The sequence below is a fragment of the Pelodiscus sinensis genome, chromosome 3 (assembly GCF_052426305.1).
Source record: "Pelodiscus sinensis isolate ZL-2025 chromosome 3, ASM5242630v1, whole genome shotgun sequence".
Lineage (NCBI taxonomy): Eukaryota > Metazoa > Chordata > Testudines > Trionychidae > Pelodiscus > Pelodiscus sinensis.
Window position 1 is genome coordinate 5,908,801 of NC_143054.1, and position 23,561 is coordinate 5,932,361.

At 42.1% G+C, this 23,561-nt stretch overlaps 1 protein-coding gene and 1 pseudogene across 3 annotated transcripts in view; one reads left to right on the plus strand and one right to left on the minus strand.

Moving 5' to 3' along the window:
• The window catches only part of MSRA (methionine sulfoxide reductase A), a 420,629-nt gene that overhangs the window by 192,963 nt on the left and 204,105 nt on the right, over positions 1-23,561 (minus strand). For all 3 annotated transcript variants that reach the window (XM_075923252.2, XM_075923251.2, XM_089776989.1), the window contains one exon: positions 20,413-20,532. In XM_075923252.2, coding sequence (XP_075779367.1) covers positions 20,413-20,532 — 120 coding nt within the window. The remainder of the gene's footprint in view (positions 1-20,412; positions 20,533-23,561) is intronic.
• LOC149524603 (small nucleolar RNA U3) lies at positions 12,136-12,230 on the plus strand (annotated as a pseudogene).

The window sequence follows — 23,561 nt, forward strand, 5'->3', positions numbered from 1 at the left end:
GAAAAGGGGAACAAAATGTTATAATAGAGGTTGAAGATATGTTTTTATTGAAATGTTAAGGATATAAGGCTCTCTCTGGGCTGGTATGGAAACAAACTAAAAAAGAAAGCAATTCTAAATTCATGGTTTTGAATCAATGGAAGGCCAGAAAAGACAGAGCAAACTTTGTTGTGTATTCTCCCCTTCCTTCCTGCACTTGACAGAAGTTACATAGTTGTAGATTTCAAAACACTTTACAAGACAAGCCAAAAATCTCTTTTTATAGCTGGGTGCAATAGCTAAGGAAAGCTGAAATGATTGTTGAAGGTCATCGAGTAATTCAACAGCAGAGTCAGAAACTGAACACGGGGTCTCCTGTACCAAACTGATTTTCAAACAAGCCCTGCTGCCAAGAGCTGACAATATAAGCAAGCTTAAGACGCCAACAAAGATAGCAGGGCAAGAGGGATGAAGGTGAAGAAGAAGAAATACAGTAAAACTCCGATAGTCCGGCATGCAACTGTTTGGCACTCCCGATACTCTGGCATCAAAATGCCAAAAGCTCCTGACCAGCTGATTAAAAAGCCTGCCACTCAGCACACGTGCTGGCTGTAACCAGACAGAGCATAAGGTTGGAGGGGGGGGGGGGAGGAGTGGGATCCTGTTACAGTATGGAGAAGAGCATTTTGCTTCAGGGAAGGGGAAAGGAGAGGGGTGGGGGAGGAGGATCAGGTTACAGCACTGAGGAGAGGAGAAGAGGAAAAGGGAAGGGAGAGGGAGGGAGATTGTGTCCTGGCCAGCTGTTAAGCCATGCAGCTGTACCGGACCTCCCGATTCTCCGGCAAATCAATCCAGCACCACCTAAATCCAAAAGGTGCTGGATTATCAGAAGTCTACTGTACACTGAATTAGGTTTTGGAGTTGCTTGGATTGCAGAACATGTATGAAGATTAGTCTCTAACTTTGCTTGCTTGATTGGAATTTTTTCATGTAATTACATTTTTTCAATACAATTTAAAAGTAATCAGCAGCTCGTTGCTCGTTGGGTGGCGAGAGATGGTGACTTTAGAAGAAGGTTTTAAAGAAGGAGAGGAAGAATTCAAGGCTCACAGAATCACACTGGCTGTTTAGCCATAAGTCACAGCATGGGAGAAACTATGAAAGATGCTACTGGGAGATGAGGAAAAAAAGGGCCATGAAAGGAGTGTTCTGAAAGAGTTCCATGCAATCTTTCTTCTTTAACTTCCACCTGGAAAGCCATCGAACTAACCACAGGATAATGTCTCAAATGCAATGGTACCTCTAATAAGGCAGCAGACCAAGGCCCTGTTGGCTACAGTTGCAGGCCAAAAGCATAGCAAAGGTCTATGATCTATGAATTTTAAAGCAAGACGGCTACCATCCAAGCCATACTAGCTGATCTGCATGGATGGAAAGGCCTCATTAGGATCAGGCCCCTACTGTGCTATTCGCTGTAAACATAGATAGGATGAAACCTGAAGAGATTGATGTTTAAGCAGACAAGACAAAGGGTGAAAAGACCACTTCTAAAAGTGTTTATAACAGATTATGGAAGCAACGGTTCTACCAAGCAAATTTTTCCTTTAAATGTTCCCCCCATCACAATCTATTCTGAATACGGAGACAACTTTTTTATACCCCTGCCCGCTATGGGAAGGATAACTCAGGTGCATCTACACTACGGAGGAAGATCAAAGCTGCCACTGTCGATCCTCCAGGGTTCTAATTAGCTAGTCGAGTGAAGACACACTAATTGGAACTGAGAGGGGTGCTCCGGTTGATGTCAGTAGTCCTGCCTTCCACGAGGAGTAACAGAAGTCGAAGAAGGAGTGTTCTCCCTTTGACTTTCTGCAGCGTTGATAGCGCCAAACTCCAAGTTAAGGCACTTCAAAATCAGCTATGCAATTAACGTAGCTGAAGTTGCTTATCTTAATTCAACTTTGTCCCGTAGTGGAGACGTACCCTCAGTTAATCCACAAAAGAGAAGTTAGTGCACAATAAGGTAGGGAGCAAATTTAATGCACACTAACTAGTAGGCAAGAACTCCCCATGTGGACACCTTTACCACTCAGTAAAAGAGCCTTTGTGTATTTCACCTTAAATTGCTCAAGTCTAGTGTGCAGCACAATTGTTCACAAAAGGGATTAGTGTAGATTATTTTACTGCAGAGTAGCTGGTGTGCTAATGCTGTGCATTAGATTCCCCATACAGGCATGCAACAGGTCTTATTGACATCAATGGGAATTCAGTTTGTGCACGGAGCTCAGTCCTCAATGCATAACTTTTTCAGTAAGATTTCTCTCTCAGGAAAGCTGAAGAAACCAATAGAGCATTTACCATCCAACCAGTCAAACACAGGCTATTAATGTCTATTAACATCTATTAAAGTCTATTATAATGTTGGAGTAATTAAAATCTATTAAATGGCTACAGCTACAAATTAACAGCCATAGCTCATATTACAGGTGTAAAATGTATTTATTTCTGTGTCTAAGTCTATGAAACCAGCCTTTTGTAAGACGCTGACGCAGAAGCAGAACTACTCTTAAACAATTAAACTGAGTAAAGCTACAAAAAGGAGAAAAGAGCCATTAAGGATATGTCTACACTGTGTGCTAAAGTCAAATTAGGCTACGCAACTTCAGCTATGTAAATTGCGTAGTGAATTTGAAGTAGCTTAACTTGGCTTTAGGCGCTGTCTACACACCGGGAAGTCAAGGAAGAACACTCTTCCTTCGACTTCCCTTCCTCCTTGTGAAGTTGGAATAAAAAGCCCATTATTTCAAAATTATTTTGAAATAATGGGTTTGCAGTGTAGACGCACACTCTGTTATTTTGAAATAATGTGAGGTATTTCGAAATAACCATGCAGTGTAGACATAGCCCAAGAGATATCACTGCTCTTAGTTCCATCATTTTGATAAATCCTGCCCTTACATATTACATGAGCCCGTCGTGTATATTCAAATTTCACTCCATGATAACAATGAATCTGCCTAAAGAAAACTATTCCCACACTGGAAAAAAAAAACTCCACACTGGAGAAGAATTCCAGGCCATAAATATATAAACGTGCAGGAAGACACATGGCTTTATGATAAATTGCTCTGCAGCACTTGCCTTCCACATTTGTTGTGACACTATTCTTCATTTCTGCAGCTTTTGTGGAAGACTCAAAATGCTTTTATGGCAGGAGCAGGAACATTCTCTATAGTTACAAAAACATTTCAAAAAGTGATGAGAAAGTGGAAAAATGGATTTAAAATGGAAGTGTTTGCACTTTATTATTATAGAACCTTCTTTTGCTTTCTTAAAAACATGCAATTTGAACTCCTTTATCTGTATATGTGTTTACCTGCTTTAAGTCTGTACATTCTTCTGATTTCCTTTTCCTATATGATAAATCTTCATAGAATCATAGAATTCTAGAACTGGAAGGGACCTTGAAAGGTCATCAAGTCCAGCCCCCTGCTCTCACAGCAGGACCAAGTACTGTCTACATAGTGATTTCAAAATTAGGTTTTGAAGTTAAAATAAAAAAGAACAAGTTAAAAATTACTTGGGAAAGTTAAATGTCTTCAAGTGACCGGGGCCTGATGAAATGCATCAGGGCCTGATGAATACTCAAGGAGCTGATAGCTAAAGGCTCAAATACCTTGCCTATCATCTTTGAAAAGTCATGGAAACTGGGAGAAATTCCAGAAGACTGGAAAATGGTAAATATAGTGTTCATCTACAAAAAGGGAAATAAAAACAATCCAGGAAACTACACACCAGTCAATTTAACTTCTGTTCCGAGAAGATAAAGGAGCAAGTAATTAAGAAATTCATCTGCAAACATCTGGAAAATAATACGGTTATAGGTAATAGCCAGCATGGATTTGTAAAGAACAAATCATGACAAACTAATCTGATTGCTTTTGTTGATAGGATATCAAGCCTTGTGGATAAGGGAGAAGCAGTGGATGTGGTATACCTAGACTTTTGATACTGTCTCACATTACCTTCTTATCAATTCACTAGGGAAATACAACCTAGATGGGGCTATTATAAGGTAGATGCATAACAGGCTAGATAATCATCCCAGAGAGTAGTTATTAATGGTTCACAGTCATGCTGGAAAGGCATAACAAGTGGGGTTCCACAGGAGTCTGTTTTGAGACCAGTTCAGTCCAATATCTTCATCAACAATTTAGATCATGGCATAGAAAGTACGCTTTTTAAGTTTACAGATGATACCTTGGGAGGAATTGCAAGTCCATTTTGAATAAAATGATCTGGACAAACTGGAGAAATGGTCTCAGGTAAAGAGGATGAAGTTTAATAAGGACAAATGCAAAGTACTCCACTTAGGAAGAAACAATCCATTTCACACGTACAGAATGGGAAATGACTGTCTAAGAAGAAGTACTGCAGAAATGGATCTAGGGGTCATAGTGGACCACGAGCTAAATATGAGTCAACGGTGTGATGCTGTTGCAAAAAAAGCAAACGTGATTCTGGGATGCATTAACAAGAGTGTTGAGCAAGACACAAAAAGTCATTCTTCCGTTCTCTGTGCTGATTAGGTCTCAGTTGGAGTATTGTCTACAGTTCTGGGCACCACATTTCAAGAAAGATTTAGAGAATGTCTGGAGAAAAGCAACAAGAATGATTAAATATTCATAGGTCTAGAGAACATGACCTATGAAGGAAGACTGAAAGAACTGGGCTTGTTTAGTTTGGAAAGGAGAAGACTGAGAGGGGACATAATAACGGTTTTCAGGTATCAAAAAGGGTGTTACAAGGAGGAAAGAGAAAAATTGTTCTCCTTGGCTTCTGACGACAGGACAAGAAGCAATGGGCTTGAACTGCACCAAGGGAGGTTTAGGTTGGACATGAGGGAAAACTTCCTACCTGTCAGGGTGGTTAAACACTGGAATAAGTTGCCTAGGGAGGCTGTGGAATCTCCATCTCTGGAGATATTTAAAAGCAGGTTAGATAGACAGGGCTACTCAACACATGGCCCATGGGCCACATGGATCCCGTTTGTTTGTGGCCTATAGTGCGGTTTGGTTTTACATGGGGCTCAACATGTGTCCCACGGGTAGGATCCTTTGAAAATGGCCTCCACTGGGAACACGGTCCACAAATGCAAGGTGTCTCCCAGGCGGGTGAGCACTGAAAGACACAAACGGATGGTCTGGCTGGAACAGACAGGTACAGGGTGTCAGCGTTTCTTGCCCCAAGGGAAAAGATGCCGTGAGTGCCGGGGCATTGTGTGAAGGAAGCTATTTGAATATATATTTGCATGTTTATGCAACAACTCTTAAGATGCGGCCCTCAGCATGTGCTGTGAGGTTCACTGTGGCTCCCGGGGCATCCAAAGTTGAGTAGCCCTGATCTAGACAGTACTGGGTCCTGCGGTGAGGGCAGAGGACTAGACGTGATGACCTCTCGAGGGCCCGTCCAGTTCTAGGATTCTATTATTCCAGCCACAATTAACATTTTAAACCCTTTGGAAAGAAAATAAAAATAATTTATAATTTTATCACTTCACAGAATAAACACTAGCAGAGCTAATTGGGTGATTGGGAGACAAAGAAAGGAAAGCTGCACAAAGTGAGAATTATGAACTTTTCCATAAAGGTTTTCTTATGTTTCCCCCCACCTTCCAAAGACCTTTAGCCATGGCTTTGAGATCTGATGGAAGATGCTATAGAGATACAAAGGGCCATTATATTGCTAAGGCAATGTTCACTGATTTGATAGAGGCTACTCCTGCTATCACATATTACTCACTGTAGTACTTACTCTCAGATTTACTAATATCTAGATGCCATGATGCATCTTTACCAAAAGCCAAGACCCTAAGAAAAGTAAAGTACTTTTTCCTTTCAAATGTCCTCCACAAATTCAGGGGTTTCAAGTGTAAACGAAACCACATTATTCCTCTTACATTTCAATTTTTCAAGGAACTTGCATTAATTTTCATTTTCTCTCTTTCTGAGCACTAAGTTTATATCTACCTAGAGAGTCAGTATGGCCCAGTGTAGGTCACACTACAGTGTGTAGGTCTAGACTACATGCCTCTGCCGACCGAGGCATGTAAAATAGGCTACCTGACATAGTCAATGAAGCGGGGATTTAAATATTCTGGGCTTCATTAAAATAAAAATGGCTGCTGCACTATGCCGGCTCAGCTGATTGTCGGCACAGCGCGAGTCAAGACGCGGATCAGTGGACAAGGGAAGCCTTTGTCAACCGTTCCTGTAAACCTTCTTATGTTCTTCTAGGGTAAATTGAGGCAGTCCATGGTATCTTGCTGAGAACTGACAAACTCAAATCTGAAAGTATTAGGCCAAGCCTGGGCAGCACACAGACAGCAGTTACTTTGACCCTGGTTCCCCTGGCAACCACATTCCAAAAGGGCCTCACTTTGATAAGGCCGGTACCAAACAACCGCACGGGATTGTTTTTCATTGTCTGCTTTGTTTCTAGCAAATAAGCTTGGATCCCAAAGATCGCGCCAAGGCAATACCACCCCCGCAGGAGACGCATTATATTTCCGGTCGACAAAATGACCATCAACATGCCTTTGTTTATGTTGGCTTATTTAGCTTGTTAGGAATAACGACCTGTATTAGTGATAACATGTTGAATTGGCAATGGGCGGAGATGCTGTGTAACTGTCGTAGACCATTGGCTTATGTGCATATCTCACTTCCGCTGCTAGACCTATCAAATCACTTCTCCTCCGTCCATCTGCTATCTATATAATCTAATGTATGGTTTGGTTAAATTAGTGCTCTCCGGGCTAATCCCCTGGTCCGCACTCCACCAGCGCTGTGTGTTCAATAAATCCTCTGCTTGTTTTCACCTGCACCCAGTGTGTCCAAGAATTATTCCCAACATTCTTATGATATATTTTGCAACCTGAGCACAACAGTTAGATTGACCTAACCTCTGGTGTAGACACAGCTAGGCTGGTGGAAGGATTCTTCCTTTGACCCAGCCACCACACATCAGATCAATAAATTACTTAAATCAATGGAAAAACACCTTCTGTCAATGTAGGAAGCATCTACACTTCAACAGCACAGCTGCAGCTGCTAACAGTCTTATCAAGAAAGCTTGTTAAAAAATAGAATTTTGAGCCCTTAAAAACAGATTTTTCTCATCATTTATATGAGATACTTGCTATGCAGGCTCTCATTTAAAATTACTGAGAATTATTATCCTGCTGTGAATGAGATTGCGTGCAACTTGGAGACTTTCACACACAAGCACAGAAGTGTGTATCCCATAAAGGCGATAGGTAAAAGTTGGTTATAATGATTACCCACAGTAATTACAGTATTATCTCAATATCAGGAAGAGATAAGATGCTCCTGAAAACATTAATCATCATCTCCACTGTGCCTTGGTGGTGTGTCACCAAAGGAATTAAGATTTCAATATGGGGAACAAGCACTAGGAGCAGTAAAATAAAACAAATCCCTGCCATAAACAAATAATGTATGAACAGCTCAAACTGCTTATGCCATCTGCTTTCCTTGTAGAAAGATGGTCTCCCAACAGCTGCAGTCCCTTCGGGTGTGTCTAGACTACATGGGTTTTTTTGAAAAAAGTAGCCTTTTTTCTAAAAAACTTCCCCTGCATCTAGACTGCTGCCACGTTGTTTCGAAAGAAAAAATCAAAAGAACGTGGCAGTTTTTTCGACCGCAGAAAACCTCATTTTATGAAGAATAATGCCTCATTTTACGAAGAATAAAGAAAAGTGCTCTTTCGAAAAAAGGCGCTATGTAATGCAGACTGCTTTTTTGAAAGAGAGCGTCCAGACTGCCTGGGTGCTCTCTTTCGAAAAAGTGGTTTGCTTTTCGAAAGTATTGATTGTAGTCTAGATGCTCTTTTTTGAAAGAGACTTTTTCAAAAGTCTTTCGAAAAAGCCTCTTTCAAAAGAGACTTGCAGTCTAGACATAGCCTTCCTGTTTTTCATTCTCCCTTACCTACTACGTTCAATGTCCCCTATTTTTTTATTTTATATTTAAATTTTTTGTTACCTGTCTAACAACAAAGACAGGGAAAGATATTGGGAAAGATACTGCAAATATTTACTACCATGTATAGTTCTTAACATCATTAGTAGCTCTATTTGACTTCAGCAGAGCTACTCCCGTAAGTAATCACTACAGTGAAACCTTTTGTCATCCGGCACTCTGTTAACCAGAAAATTTTGTTAACCAGCTTTGCCCCCAGCCACAATACTGTCACATCTTCAGGCGCATAGGCCTTGGTTTACCATGATTGGCTTAACAGTTTTTTATTTAAGTACTAATCATCTTTAACTCAAAATAGAAATGTGATACCAACTGCCTCACACTACAAAACTACCAAATATAAAAAACTTGAGTTTTACTATTATTGTCCATTGGTTTTTCCTAGGTTGATGGGACCCGTAGATAATGGGAATTTTTAAATAACCAGAATGCCCTAATCCCCGAGCGTGCTGGATAACACAGGTTTTACTGTATTTCCCAGAAGAAAGTGTTTGCAGAATCAATCCTTTAGATGCTAATTTTTTTGAGGTAACCTATACTGCGGCTGTTAATTATTTTAGTTTTACAGCGGGCTATTAGTATGCATGATGGTTTACAGACAAGTCAGAAGGTAATCCATGCCTCAAACACACAGTGTTGTGTGTGTCACTTTTGAAACCTTACGTGGACGATCCAGCCACATCCCCCCACTATTCCAGGTACAGGGCCATGAGGAATACGTGGTCCACAAGATCCCGGATTTTAAGCACAAACGTGGCAGACTCTGGTATCATGGCAACGAGGAGGGTATGCTCCTGAGAAGCGCAGCTTGGAACTAGCAAAAATGTACATGGCCCCAAAATTATATAAACATTCCCTAAAAATCATCCTGAAAAGCCTGGTCCCACGCTGCCCAGACAGCGTGCCTAAGAGAGGAACCAGGGGTCCCAAACACTGGCATAGTGAGGACTGCATCCAGGGCTCTGACTGGCAAAACTCTGGGAGTATGACTGTCTCCCTGCCTATATATAAAACCAAGCATAAGAATAGGAAGTTGCCTGTACAACTGAGTTTCCCCTGCTTAGGGCTGCTTCCCTTGCTGACTCCGATCTCCTGGTAATCTGACCCTGGCTGCCTCCTGACCCCTTCACTAATAAAAACAGGATATGAGAAATTTGGGGCACTAGCTAAGTACAATATTCACTAAATAGCATTTTTATTACTGTTACTATTATTTAATGCTGCTATAGTACCATCTTACCAAAAACACACAATGAGAAAAAAAAGTGGATACAACAAATGGAGGACGCATACGACAACAGTTAAACAACCAGGCTACGTCTACACTTGTGCAAAAACTCTTCCAGAAGAGAGCGTCTACACTGGCTTGTGCCTTTGCGCAAGAGATGTGCTTTTGCGCAAAAACATCTGTGCCAGTGTAGACGTTCTCTTGCGCAAGAAAGCTCTGATGGCCATTTTAACCATTGGGCTTTCTTTGCGCAAGAAATTCATGTTGCCTGTCTAAACTGGCCTCTTGCGCAAAAACAGTTGCGCAAGAGGGCTTATTCCTGAGCAGAAGCATCATAGTTCTTGCGCAAGAAACACTGATTTCATACATTAGAACATCAGCATTCTTGCGCAAGAACTTGTGGCCAATGTAGACAGGCAGCAAGTTTTTGCGCAAAAGTGGCTGCTTTTGCGCAAGATCGTGCCAATGTAGACAAAGCCTTATTGTTTTTCCTATTTTTCAGGAGGTACAATCAGATATTTAAGTAATGTCAGCTTAATCCCCTTGTAGTTTAAAACAGCCAAGATAGTAACATCGAGATCCAGATTTGTCAAATGGAAACACCAACACAACCCTGATTACAGTGCTATAGAACAACTCCAGATTTAGGGTTGACCAGCCTCCATTGTGGATATTCTGGTTCCTGGTCACCTTTCATGCTGTCCTTTATTTTTAAATGATAAAATCCAGAATTCTGTTCAGTGAAGCTAACTAAACTCTGAATAAGTACAGGAAGAAGCTCTTCTTAATAAAAAAGGTGCTGTTTTTTCCATAGCTGTTTTTTAGGTAAAACTGCATTTTAGTGGGTAGCTGAAATTCAGTACATCCCTTAAGCTTCTTTTTGACAAGGTTATATTTCAGCAGCATCTTCTCTCGTATCACAAGATGGTTTTGAAGCAAAATGAGTATGATCTTGTTACTCTATTACTTTAGCAACTGCCTGCTGAAAAGATATTATAGGCAAATTTCTCATGATTTTGTCCACACAGTTAGCATTGTGGGTCTATAATCTCAAGTCTATATAGAGATCATTTTTTTCTAACAGTGGTCTGATTATAACAATAGATACAATGATAGAAAACGCCAATATCTAATGTACTCTATAAAATATTAACTCGACATTAACTTTGATCTTTTCAATATTTTGTACTTTCATTGGTTGACCTTTCCATCCTTCCTCACAGGTGAGTGAGGCTAAAAAAAGGGGGAGAAGTGGAATGGGCAGCCAATCATGCGGAAGCATGTTGAACAGATCAAGGTTGTGCCAAGCACTGATATTCTTCAGAGAATCTATATGTCATTAAAATTCTTCCACCCTATTCTTGTAAGAGAAGCAGTAAAGAGAACAGACAAAGGCACCCTGGGAATCTATTCTCTTGACAATGACTTTCACAGTAAAAGAAAATGATCTGAACCTTTCCCTTTACTGTCTGAAGACTTTAATCTTGTGGACTTCAGTTTCTGTTCTTGAAATCCGTCAAGTCCTTTTAGAAGTTATAGACGCTGAGAATGTTTGTAGTCTAATTATGCATTTAAACATTTTGGAGAGTAAGACACACACCTAGAAAGATGCTGTGATGCCCCAGTTTATTTCCCAAAAAAAGCATTTGGCTTTTAAAATCATAGTTCATTATTATTCTTTTAATTTTCGGTAGACCTTTAAACTCTACTGGGTGAGGACAGGGAACACTAGGAAGAGTAAAGAGAAAGCTGTGTCCATGCTGACTGTTCCTTCCTTATCAACACTCAGCCGTGACCTATGACACCGATTTTCTTTTGTCGTGCTTCCCACATCTGTGATCAGGGTATTTATGTGCAAACATTTAAAACAAGCACCAGGTCATCGAAGCAAGCCTTTCGCGCTCCCCTTTTTTTAAATGAAGACAGATCAACTAAGAATAAATGTGAAAGGCAGCCTTGCCTCCCATTTGATGTATAATTAAGATGAAGCAGAGATGGAGCTAACTTTGAAAATCACCAATTGACCAAAGGAATAGGAGGTAACAGAGCAAGAAATTAATTTTATGTTTCTCCACCTTTTTTTCCTACTACGGAGAACTCTTCAGGGTGACCTTTGGATGCTTAGAAACTTTCAAGGCAAGTGGAGCTCCTAGACATAAAAAGCACTCGATTACTACCTGCTATTCAAGATGCACACGTATCCATCAATAAAATATGTGCCTGTTGCATTTGTAAAACAATTTCACACCTGAATATTGTATGTAACATTGCACCTCACATAGATGTATCCTGAATAGTTTTACATCCTGTTGTTAATTTTAAGGATTACTCATTCATAACATTTTCAGAGGAGTAGCCATTTTAGTCTGTAACTTTAAAAAAAACAAGTAGTCCTGTAGCACGTTAGAGATTAACAGATATAAATATATATGCACCGAATATACTCATACATAAGCTGACTTTTTTGGAAAAAAAAGCCCGCTGTGAAGAGCGGGGGTCGGCTTACGAACGGGTCTTTCCTGCCTCTCGGGAAGCAATGGAGCTGAGGGACTTGCTGGCTGCCATCATGGAGTCTCTCAGCTCCAATTGGCTGGGAACAGTGTACAGCAACCAATGGGAGCTGAGAGGCTCCATGCCTGCAGCCTGCAAGACCCTCAGCCAGAACTGAAGCTGACGCGCTGGACTGGAAGTCTGTACTATGGAGTTGGCTTATAAATAGGTCAGTAACTTTTTACCATTTTTTCTCTGTACATTTGGGGGGTCAGCTTATAAACAAAAGGACTTATGTTCGAGTATATGTGGCAGTATCGTGAGCTTTTGTGGGCAAAAGAGGAAATGGGGTTTTGCCCACGAAAGCTCATATTATATAAGACTATACTTTCAGGGATCATTTCTATAGTTAGTGCTGAAGGACTGCTCTTTTTTAAAAACATTTAAGGCAGTTTCCTAGATTATGACTAGGGATAGCTACTAAATTTCCAATATTTCCCTATAGCCAGAACAAATCTACGATATATTTTAGAAAGTTTGTCTATTTGTGTTTGATCAAGAATTCATACTTAAAATAAGAGCTAGGACCACCAAATTCAGTACAGGCAGTCCCCGGGTTACATGGATCCGACTTACATCGGATCCCTACTTACAAACAGGGTGAGGCAACCCTGCACTAGCTGCTTCCCCCCAGCAGACCAGGGAGACGCGAAGCTAGCGCCCCCCCCCCCCCCCCAGCAGACCAGGGAGACATGGAGCGGCTTTTCTCAGCAGACACCTCAGCTTGAGAATAAAGGACTGAGGGAAGTGAGGTGCGGGAGAATAAAACTGAGCTCTGGAGAAATGTTTGGCTAGAGTTTCCCCTACAATATGTACCAGTTCCGACTTACATACAAATTCAACTTAAGAACAAGCCTACAGTCCCTATCTTGTACGTAACCCAGGGACTGCCTGTATACAGCTTCCTCTTATCATAACTTAAAGCAACACCAGGGTTTGGTTGTGCCAGGAAAACTGAATGTGCCTGGAATGGGATTACTTCTCATAAAACCAAAAAATGAGACAATCACAAAGTAAGTACAGTGCTCAAAATTGACATAGCTGAGCAAATATTGAGATTGAACCAAGATGAGCCAGAAAAATAAGGATGAACCTGGAACAGGACTGCTTCTCAATAAACCTTCCAGAAGAAGAGATAAAATGGAGAAACTTTGGCAGAGCTAAATCAATGCTTAAGGTTTGAAAACTAGATGAAAATGTTATTGGAAACCAACTTAACTATAGCCCTTTTTTGTTAAAACATAGTGAATGGTAAGAGACTATAGGGATAAAAAAAAAAGGAAACTTGATGGAATTATCATTTAAAAAAATTATACAGAAAACATTTAACACGCTTTTTTAAAGAAATAAAAAACAAAGATTAACTTCATAAAAAAACACTGCTTTTTGTTTTTAATACAAGATTTTAATAAAGCATGTACATTTTCCTTTTATTTGAGGGAAAAAATCCAACCTTGAGTTACAGACCAGAGCAACACTGGGTCCACCTGCTAACATTAAATAAAATAAATAAATAAATAAATAAAGGCGCATTTACTGTGCATTGTAAATTATGATGTATGAAATGTACTTTTATGGAAAGCCCTGTTTTGATGTTCCGTTCCTCTTCCCAGAAGTCTAAAAAATATCCCGTTTTTAAGAAAATGGTCTTAAGCTTCCACTCTTATGTGATAATGTGATAATTACACTCTGGTTCGTGAAGAACAATAGCTTATTTTTTTCTCTTCTGACTTCAATGCCACCAAAGCCACATATTTTAAAAACTTTAGGCATCTACTGGTAAACAGAATCAATCTGAACATCTATAAGCAGGATATGAGGAGATATTTCATAGTACAGGAAGATCCTGCGCTGTGTAATGCTCGCCAAATATGGAATATTCGTGTATTAGGCTAATGCACTAGAAATAGTCCAAAATGTTTATCCGCTGCAGAATGGCTTTTCTCATTTTCATCTGTGCAGTAGCTACTATGAAATGTAAAAACAATTTCCTATTTATAAGCTTCACAAGAGTTCGATTATCTCCAAACATCAATTTAATAAGGCAGCCCCACACCAATTGATGGTATAACCTGTGTAACAGCCATTTACATTCTGGATAATATGACACTGGTCTGACCGCTATCTCTAAGCGGAAAACATGGCTCTTCCACCTTCCCACCAGGGAGGCGAACCAACTAGAATCCAGTGAATTTTCAAAATGCCATGACAGAGCTCATACCATCAACAGCTATATCAATAATACCTTCTAGTCAAGAAGATATTATTGATACCTATTAATACCTTCTAGTCAATCCAGGCATAAGGTTTTGGCATGATGTGGTTTATTCTGAGGCAACCATAGCTGTCAGTAAATGAAATTTTTTTGTGTGTTTCACAGAAAAATGACACATTCAGTCTTTTAACTATCGTTTAAACTGGCCATTAAAAAAAATCCCCGATGTTTTTCACCACTTGGCAACAGAAGGGGTGAGCTGCAGTGAAAGTAAGGGTGTGGGGGTGCGATACCACAGTACAAGAAATTTAAGTAGGGGATGGAATGCAGGGGGGCAGGACAGGGGGTTTGGGCTGTGGGGGGGGGCGTCAAGGCAGGAGGTGGGGATGCAGGAGTCAGGGCAGGGGGTTGTGAGGGGACTCAGGGCTGAGGGTTAAGGGTTGTGGGGGGGGGGGAAGCTGAGGGTTGGGAGTGTGGCCAGTGTATTGCCTGGCTGCCCAACCTCTGGGGCTGGCCCAGGAAGCAGGGATCATGCTGCCAGCTACTGAATGTCCTACGCATCAGGGGCTTGGCCGTTGTCGTGTTACAGAGGCTGTGCTGCTAGCCCTGGATCCAGGGTCCTGGCTGCCGACCCCATATGCCATACCTCTCCCTGCAGGAAAGCACCCCAGTGCCTACTGTCTCCTTCTTACTGGAGCGGTCCACCACCTTTCACCTTTGAATGTGATACCCCTTCAAGACCTCTCTCTCTTTGCATATAATATGCTGCTTTTGCTTTCTGCACAGACTTTGTGGGCTTCCTTCCATCTACAAGAAATGGTGGGAATTGCAGCCTGTGATGTAGAAGGTTTTCAATGTCTTATGTGACTGAATAGGCCAATCGCAGATGTGCACTAGTAGTTATTGCAAATCTACATAGCTTGGTTGGGAGCTGCTTGCTTCCTAAGGGCTCTTTTCACTTCAAGCTGTAGGAGCCAGATGTGAAGAGATAAAGTAGTCCTTGAGGAGGCTGAGCAGGACCCTATTTAATCAGAGGAGGGCTTGTAGAGCCAGCCAACGAGAAGAAGGCTTGCTGGAGCAGCCAATCAGGGCCAGGGAGGGTCATATAAAAAGGGCTGCTAAGTACAGCAGAGGCAGTATCTCCCAAGAGGGCAAAGGGAGGAGGAGTGGCTCTAAGGCCCCTAAAACAGAGCAATGCTGCACAGAGTCAGCTAGAGCACTAGGCTGATGACTGCCAGACTGAGGCCTTGACACAACGGACACAGAAGATGCTGGGGCTACCGGGTAGTGGCCAAAGGAAGGTTCCACAATCTCTCTCATGGTAGGTCTATACCGAATGCTTATTTCGAATTGAGCTATTCCGGAACAGTTATTCCAAAATAGCTATTTCGAAATAAGGCGTGTGTAGATGTTCCACTGCTGCTATTTGGAAATAGAATGACCCTGGTGAGGGGCTAAGTTATTCCTCCCCAGTGCCTCCTGGGGCTGTAAATCGAGATAGCACATCTACATTAGGGAAGCCTGCCTTGGGCTAATATTGAGACTTCCCCTTGTGCAGTAACGTCTGTTCTTCGAGGGGTGTGTCTTTGAGGTGTGTGTAATAGAATCTCCTATTCTAATACAACCATTTTCTTAAAGCTAATGGTGAGAGCAAATGCCTGACAACCACTGGACAGGCACTCTATGAGTTCTTATAGTAGATCTTCATCATGGGCTATGAGGGCATCAGCAGCAGCAAATGAGAGTTTCCTAATTAGCACCTTTATGACTTTGGTCTTTGACTCAAGTCAGGACAGGTTGAGAGTTCTCTCGTGTGGAGTACATGCTGTCTTTCATGGCTTAAATGCACAATTTGTGAGTACCAAGAAGACGATTCCATAGGTGCAAGGGCAAGAACACATCTTTGTTTCACTCTACTTTTCATCTCAAAGCTGCCTGAAGTGGACCTGTCAAACTGGACTGTTGCTCTCACATTCTTGTGGAATGAGGGGATTAGACTTAACAGGGTTGGTAGGCATCCTATCTTTTCCAATATTGCAAACACATCTCTGCTGACTGCATCAATGACCTTGGTTAGGTTCACAAAGGCGACATACAATGGTTGGTTTTGTGCTCTGCATTTTTCTTCCCTCATAGAAAATATCATGTCTAGAGTTGATCTTCCAGCACAGAGTCCTCACTGAAACAAAAAACAGGACTATGCAGAACTTTAAAGACTAACAAGATGGTTTAATAGGTGATGAGCTTTCGTGGGCCAGAACCACTTCCTCAGATCAAATAGTGGAAGAAAATTGTCACAACCATATATACCAAAGGATACAATTAAAAAAATGAACACATATGAAAAGGACAAATCAAATTTCAGAACAGAAGGGGGTGAGGGCGGGGGTAAATGTCTGTGAGCTAATGATATTAGAGATGATAATTGGGGAAGCTATCTTTGTAATGGGTAAGATAATTAGCGTCTTTATTCAAACTTAAGTGTAAAGTGTCGAATTTAAGCAAGAATTTAAGCTACACCAGACTAACACGGCTACATTTCTATCACAGAGTCCTCACTGTGATTGAGGGTAGACACGATTCAGTAGCTGTTGTCAACTCACTAAGATGATCGCTATGCATTTGGAACCCTACAGGCCTTTGTATGGAAAAGTAGGGATGGGGGGGGTCAACTAATTTAAAAAGTGCTCTGAGATCCTTGCATGAAAGGCATATGAATATGTGCAAAACAGTATTATTTGTATTATATTGCTCTATGTTTGCAGTGTACCTTCAAGATAGATGAATCTGAGCTATCCTTTGTCAGACCATTCCTCAAATGAGATGGCCAATTAAAGATTAGGTTGCATGGTCCCCCCCCCTTCCCACTTCATTCCAGGAGCACACAATAATTGATTATTACTACATATTAATGCATAAAAAGCCATGGTATAAGCTCCAAAAAGCTTACAGTCTAAATCAGAGACAAATATGATACACATGTGTATCAGAGATGGATGTCTCCTCATACCCAAGGTTGTCTTTGCAGCTCCTTGCTAATAATAACAATAATTTCTCTCTCAAATGGCTCCTTGCAGACTTCACATGCTTTTTCTGAGGTCAAAATGCCCATCCTTGGAGTCTGGGTTTAGTCACAGAAAATAACTCAAAATAAAAACCGAAGTCTCATAAACACAAATTTCTCTTCCGAATCCCACGATCCTCTGCCTGGAAAGCTTTTGTACTCTTTCCCTGCCCTGCTCAGGTCTCCCCTGCATTAGCAGGTTACTCCCAACCCTTCCTGCCTGAGGGGTAGGTCCCAGGTCTCTGCTGGAATGTATTTGCAGCTATCAATCTTTGTTCTCCCTGAGCAACAACCAGAACTGCAGCTTCCAGATGCTGATCCCTCTCCTGTGAGGCTCACCTGGTAATCAGGGCTGTTTTAGCCCGAGGCTCTTCAGCCCTAGGACCCAATTACAACAGGCTATCCCCTGCCCCCAAGGAGCTATTGGGAAGTCCAGAAGCAGTCTACAAAGTGAGTATTCAAGAGAGTTTACACCCTGACTGTCTCTCCCAGCCTCTCTTCACACTTCCCCTGGCAGAAACCAGCACGTAGTGTCTTTAGAGGGTTATGATGGGGTGGACTAGGCCCTGATATCCCTGCTGAAGGCTGGAGACCTTTCCGTACCCTGCCCAGCAACAGGAGCAGACGAGAGGTCCTCCGAGAAGAATAGAGTGGCAGCGTCTGCTGCAGCCAATCAGGGCACAGCATGCCAATATAAACGAAGCTGTTGGGCCTGGGCCTGCCAATTCCTGGCTGGAGCTCGACCCAGGCAGACCTAAGGGCTGACTGGAAGAACAGCAGCACTCCAGACAGCTCCGAGTGGGAGCTGGACTTCAGACTTGGTCAGAACCAGGTCCCTCAGCTGAAGACTAGCCAGTAAGCCAACAGCAATACTTTCCAGGACATTGGACAGGGAGGACTTGACCACAAGGCCCAAGAGAAAGGGCTGGACAGAGTAGCTTCCCAGGGAAGTGGCCCAGGGAACATGACACAAGTGACCTCTTAGAGATTCAGCAGGCTACTTACAAGGTCCCTAGGCCAGGACCCAGAGGAGTGGGTAGGCCTGGGTCTCCCACAACTTTCAGCAGCTACAACAAGGGGTAAGAAGACACCGGGTCCCAGGTCACATACCGGACACTTCCTCTCCCTCAGACAGCCACACAGAGAGACTACAAGACTCTCCTCAGCAATCGAGGGGCACTCACAAGAAGGGCGGAGCCCTTTACAAGGGCCCTCAAAATTCTACCCTAAGTCACCTCAGCATACCAGGAATGTGGGTATTGGGATGGGGGAAACTGTAATATGCTTCACTGTGCAATATGAAAGATCAGATAATCAAAGGCGTTAGGGTCAGATTTTGTGGCCTTTTACAAGCAAATGATCAGGCTGTGGAATAGAATGGACTGAAAGTGCCAAATGGCTAGCGGACCACACACAGCTGTGAACACTGCACTTGGTGCGCACATGTGGAGAGTCAGGCCCAAGGTGTAATAACGTGGAAGTTAAGCTTTCAGAAAGGAGGCAATGGATGGTCTAGACAAATCAGAAAGACGTGACTGACCCACTGTGCTTTTTTCTGAGCATGTGTGACCTCTCCTTGGTGGCCGTGCTCTCTAGCAGCCTGCAGGTACCCCAGGCCAGGGTATTGCTAGCAGCTGCCCAGCCATCACTTAATGCCAATGGTATAGTATCCTTGTTGGGGAAGGAGGAGGTTAAAGTTCAATTCCACTGAGTCCTTACATTCAGGAGCACTTTTGCTGTTAGTTCTCACTACTAAAAGATTAACTATGTGCCTATATAAAAATAGCTCCTGTAATTTTTACTTTGTAGAGTAACTTGCAGACTTAGCTGGGTCCTTCAGGGCAGGGAGCTGGTGGGGTGGGGTGCAAGAGTCAGGGCAGTGTCTTGGCGAGGTGGGGGAGGCCATGCAGGAGGCTAGGTGCAAGGGGGATGCCTGAGTGAGGGTTAGAGGGTGAGACAGGGCCCTGGGAGTCCTATCCGGCAGGGTTTTCTCTTCCCCCGCCCTTCCCCCAGATACCAGGGGCCTTTTCTCTCCCCTCTGCCCCATGTGACTTCCAGGGGCAAGATGGTGGAGCCCCAGCCCTGCTGATCACTCGTTTTGGTGGCACAGCTGCCCCAGTGGCCACTCTGCTGGATAGCTCTCCCCTGTGGGCTCACTGCCACCAGTGGCCACTCCCAGTATTGCATCCCTCCAAACAGCAGCCTCTCCATTTGCATGTTATGGAATACAGTCTCTTTCCCGGGAATTCTGGTTGTCCTGGCACAACCAAAGCCTGACCTTGCTCTAAGTTGGTAGGTAGCTTCCTCTTCTCCTAATTTTAGTGGTCCTAGTTCTTACCGTTCAGGAGGACTTCTTGAACAAACGGACTTGCAGACCTCAAATACAGATATAGATAGAAATAGAATTCTTAACATTTCTTTCGCCGTTCTTGTTTCCATACAGATGGTTTCTATTTCCTTAGGTACTCTGCAGCAATTCTCCTTGGCTGATGTGACATCTATTAACTGCTAGGACTGCAAAACTTTTTACACTGTTTTATGTCATCTCTTAGTCCCCAGGTAATATACAAAAGTGGTAAAGCAGCCTCAGCAGTTGGCATGAAAAGTGTTGACAAGAGAACAAAAGCCAAGTAAAAGCTCAAATCTATACTCTTCTAACTACTGTGTAAGAGAGCAAGCAGTGAGAACTATGCCCAGCATGGATACACTTTCAGAGCAGCACGAATCAGTGTAAAATGTCTGAAAAGGATTATGGGATGTGGATTACGGGTAAAAAAATGAAAGAGTTTTGGTTGCAGTAGGGTGGGAGGGTTGGTGAGAACACAGAGCATGGACAGATTCTGGCGTGTTGTTTTGCACTGGTAGGACAGTGGCTGTTGAGCTGTATATAAAAGATGATAAAGTAATCCAGGAAACAAATGATATTTCAATTTATCACCACATGACACCCTAGGGACTCTTGACTTCTTTCACTACTAAAGGAACGGTTGGAACTGTACATTATCAGTTTTCTAAAGAATAAATATATGGTAGTTATAATTTTCTGAGCACATACAACAGACACAAACAAGGAAAACCTGTTTCTTTCCCATCATTGGTGTCTTTGTATGCAAGACAACTAATTAAATTCTAGGGGATGACGATGGCTTCTAAATGTCTTAGATTGTATTATATTAACATTTAGATTGGTACAGTAGATATCAGTGTTTTTATGGGTCCTAACCTGAAAGGCTCTGATCACCTTCCACTTCCGCTAAAATAGCTCATCTCACAGAATCAGGCCCATGATCTGTGAAAGCAAAGAAAACAGACATACCTGAACACACCTCTTCATAGGTGGGATTTGGGGTACACCCTCCTGCATAACCCACTTGAGTGGAGTAGACGCCTTTCAGTGTCCAAAACTTTCTTTCTGCTCCCCAGAAACATCCCATACCTGCATAATGTGTAAAGAATACAAGGTATCAAGATCTATTCAACATTAAATCAGTCATTTGCACATTAATTAAGATTGTACAGGAAATGACCGATACACCTGGCATATGGTCAAATGTCCAACAATATTAGTTATGGATTTACAAACAATCGCAGACCCAACTTCCGATTTGTCTGCATATTAGCATATTATAGAGAGAAAACCTTAGACTAACCTATGAAAATTTTAAAGGTGCACATTTTAATGACAAATCCCCACCTACCTAAAAAAAATTGCTTAAATGGCAATTGTACATATTTCTGTAGCAGCATTTTCCTTTAGTTGATTAGCAAGCTGTCAAAACACATTAATTTGTATTAATGGCAAACATTTATTTAATGTTCTGCTTCCTGGCACATGCAATCTTTAAAGGTGGAAGAGTAATAATTAACTAAATTATAGATCATAGAGGAGAAAAAACTCTTGGGCTTAGTTAATTTATACATGCAAATATCTGATGTTCATGCAAAAGTCAGGTATTCATTCACTTACATGGCCAGTTACCAAAAGAGACCAGATTCTCAGCTGATGTAAAATGGGTAAAACTCCACTGAGTTCAGTGGAGCTACATGATTTATACCACCTCAAGAGGCAGGAGAGCCAACAGCCTCACCAGGCCACTAAGCAAGGTGCGTATGGGGGAGGAAGGAAGGCGGCACCATACTCCTGGAAAGGATGGGGCCTTGAGTGGAAGTTGTGGGCGCAATTGGCCCTCGATGCCACTCGGACAATGGTGTCTCCTTTAGCCCTCAGCGCTGCCTGGCCCTTTTGAATCACAGGGCCCCAGGGCAGATGCCCCCTCTCCCCTTCCCATCGGTGAACCTGTGAAGAGTCGATTGAATAAGGATCTGATTTGCACACATTGATTTTTGTACTCATAATTTCAGTTAGTGCAAACTGACGCATGCAGTTCTACATAGAATACTAGAACTGGAAGGGACATAGAGAGATCATCAAGTCCAGTCCCCTGCCTACACAGAAGGACCAAGCGCCATCTAGATCATCCAACCTGCTCTTAAATATCTCCAGTGATGGAGACTCCAGAACCTCTGTAGGCAATTTACTCCAGTGTTTAACCACCCTGACAGTTAGGAACTTTTTCCTAATGTCCAACCTCCCCTGCTGCATTTTAAGCCCACTGCTTCTTGTCCTAACGTCAGAGGCCAAGGAAAACCATTTTTCTCCCTCCTCTTTGTAACACCCTTTCAGATATTTGAAAACTGCTATTATGTTCCCTTTTGGTCTTCTCTTTTCTAAACTAAACAAGCCCAATTTTCAGTCTTCCCTCAAAGTTCATGTTCTCTAGACCTTTCATCATTTTTGTTGCTTTTCTCTGGACCTGCTCCAATTTCTCCACATCTTTCTTGAAAAGTGGTGCCCAGAACTAAACACAATACTGCAACTGAAGCCTCATCAGCACATGCCTTACTTTAAAAAATATGACCCTAAACGAATGCTATTTTCCATTAGCCCACTCTCAGGCCATTCTGAATTATGTTCATTATTTCCATGACCTACTGGGCCAGATTCTCTTCTAGTATAAAATCTGCATAGTTCAATTGACTTCAGTGGAGATGCACCAATTTGCACCATATGCAAATCTGGCCATTGGAATTGGGTGCCTTAACTGACTACTACTGACTGGGAACCAACAAGACTTACAGCCAGGATTCTCTGAATATTTTAACTAGTTAAGAAGAATTATTTTTTGTGATGCTCTCTCAGGATGTGTGTCATGTAAATGCTATTATTATCTAACTAGTCTCTGATTACAGATGGCAATGTACTTCTTGTCTGAAGTTTTATATCTTTTTTTTTTTAAACTCTTCTCCTACTAAACTTTGGCAATAAAGGGTCATCTAACACTCAATCAATTCCAATTACAGTGGGTGAACAGTGAACACTTGTAGGTTTTGCAGTGATAATACTGTTGAGTTTTCAGGTGTAAAATATTACCTAAAGTTTCCATTAAATCACAGCCAAAAAGAACAGAGTGGAGCCTTCTGTGAAATAGAAATTGTTCACAAAGACATGGCCTTCTTTTGAAACTTCAGAGATCAACTACAAACTAGAGTAACTTACTCTGACCAACTCTTATAGTTATTTCCAGCTGTAACACACTAAATGGACAGGTCACTGCTCTTTTTGAATACTTGATGTCAATTACAAAAAGCCTGCTATACAGTACTGGCTAGACCATTATTATACAGTCAACTGAACTGGGAACTGGGAATCTGCTGATGGTGGGCTGTCTACTCAGCTCAGCCTGTGATTTGCTATCTTCTGGCAAGTGCCCAGTAAATTTTCAACACACACAAAGTGTATGCAGATATGCTCGTGCCTGCACTTTGCAGATGCAAAAATCTACACACATCCTGTGCACACAGTAACACCTAAGCACCTGCTCTAAAAGTCCAAAGCCTACATATGTGAGTATTAGATCAGCAACCAGAAAACCCATTGGGACCACTCAAACACAAAGTGCACGCAGGTATTTGACTGTTTAAGGGTGCACAAGAGTTAGCAGAGTTCAGATGAAAATATGAGTGCATACAATTTTATGTCTACAAAATAGAACCTGGCCTTTAAAAAAAATCCCGGATCTCAGCATGGAGAATTGTCAATCTTCTGGGAGGCTTCCATTGACTTTTTTGAAGCAATGGGCATTGTTCAGGGTTGTCTGCACAGTGTTCCTTTCTAGGTCCCTTGTTTTGTCACTGTGGCCTGCACCCTCACCCCTGACTTTTCATTCTGGTTCCTCGGGGCCCAGGAGCCTCCTCCCATAGCTGCAGAAGTGGGCCTTTTGTTTTCCTGATGAACTCTGCCCACAGACCAACATTTTCACATACAGTAAATCTTCACATGCGCACAAACAAATAGGTAAGGTACACCAAAGCAGCTTTAAACTATAGTATACCTCCTTAATACAGTCTACAGCCGATGTCACTCTCTGCTAAAGGGTTAGCATGCCCCCCCATCCCCCTTCTGTT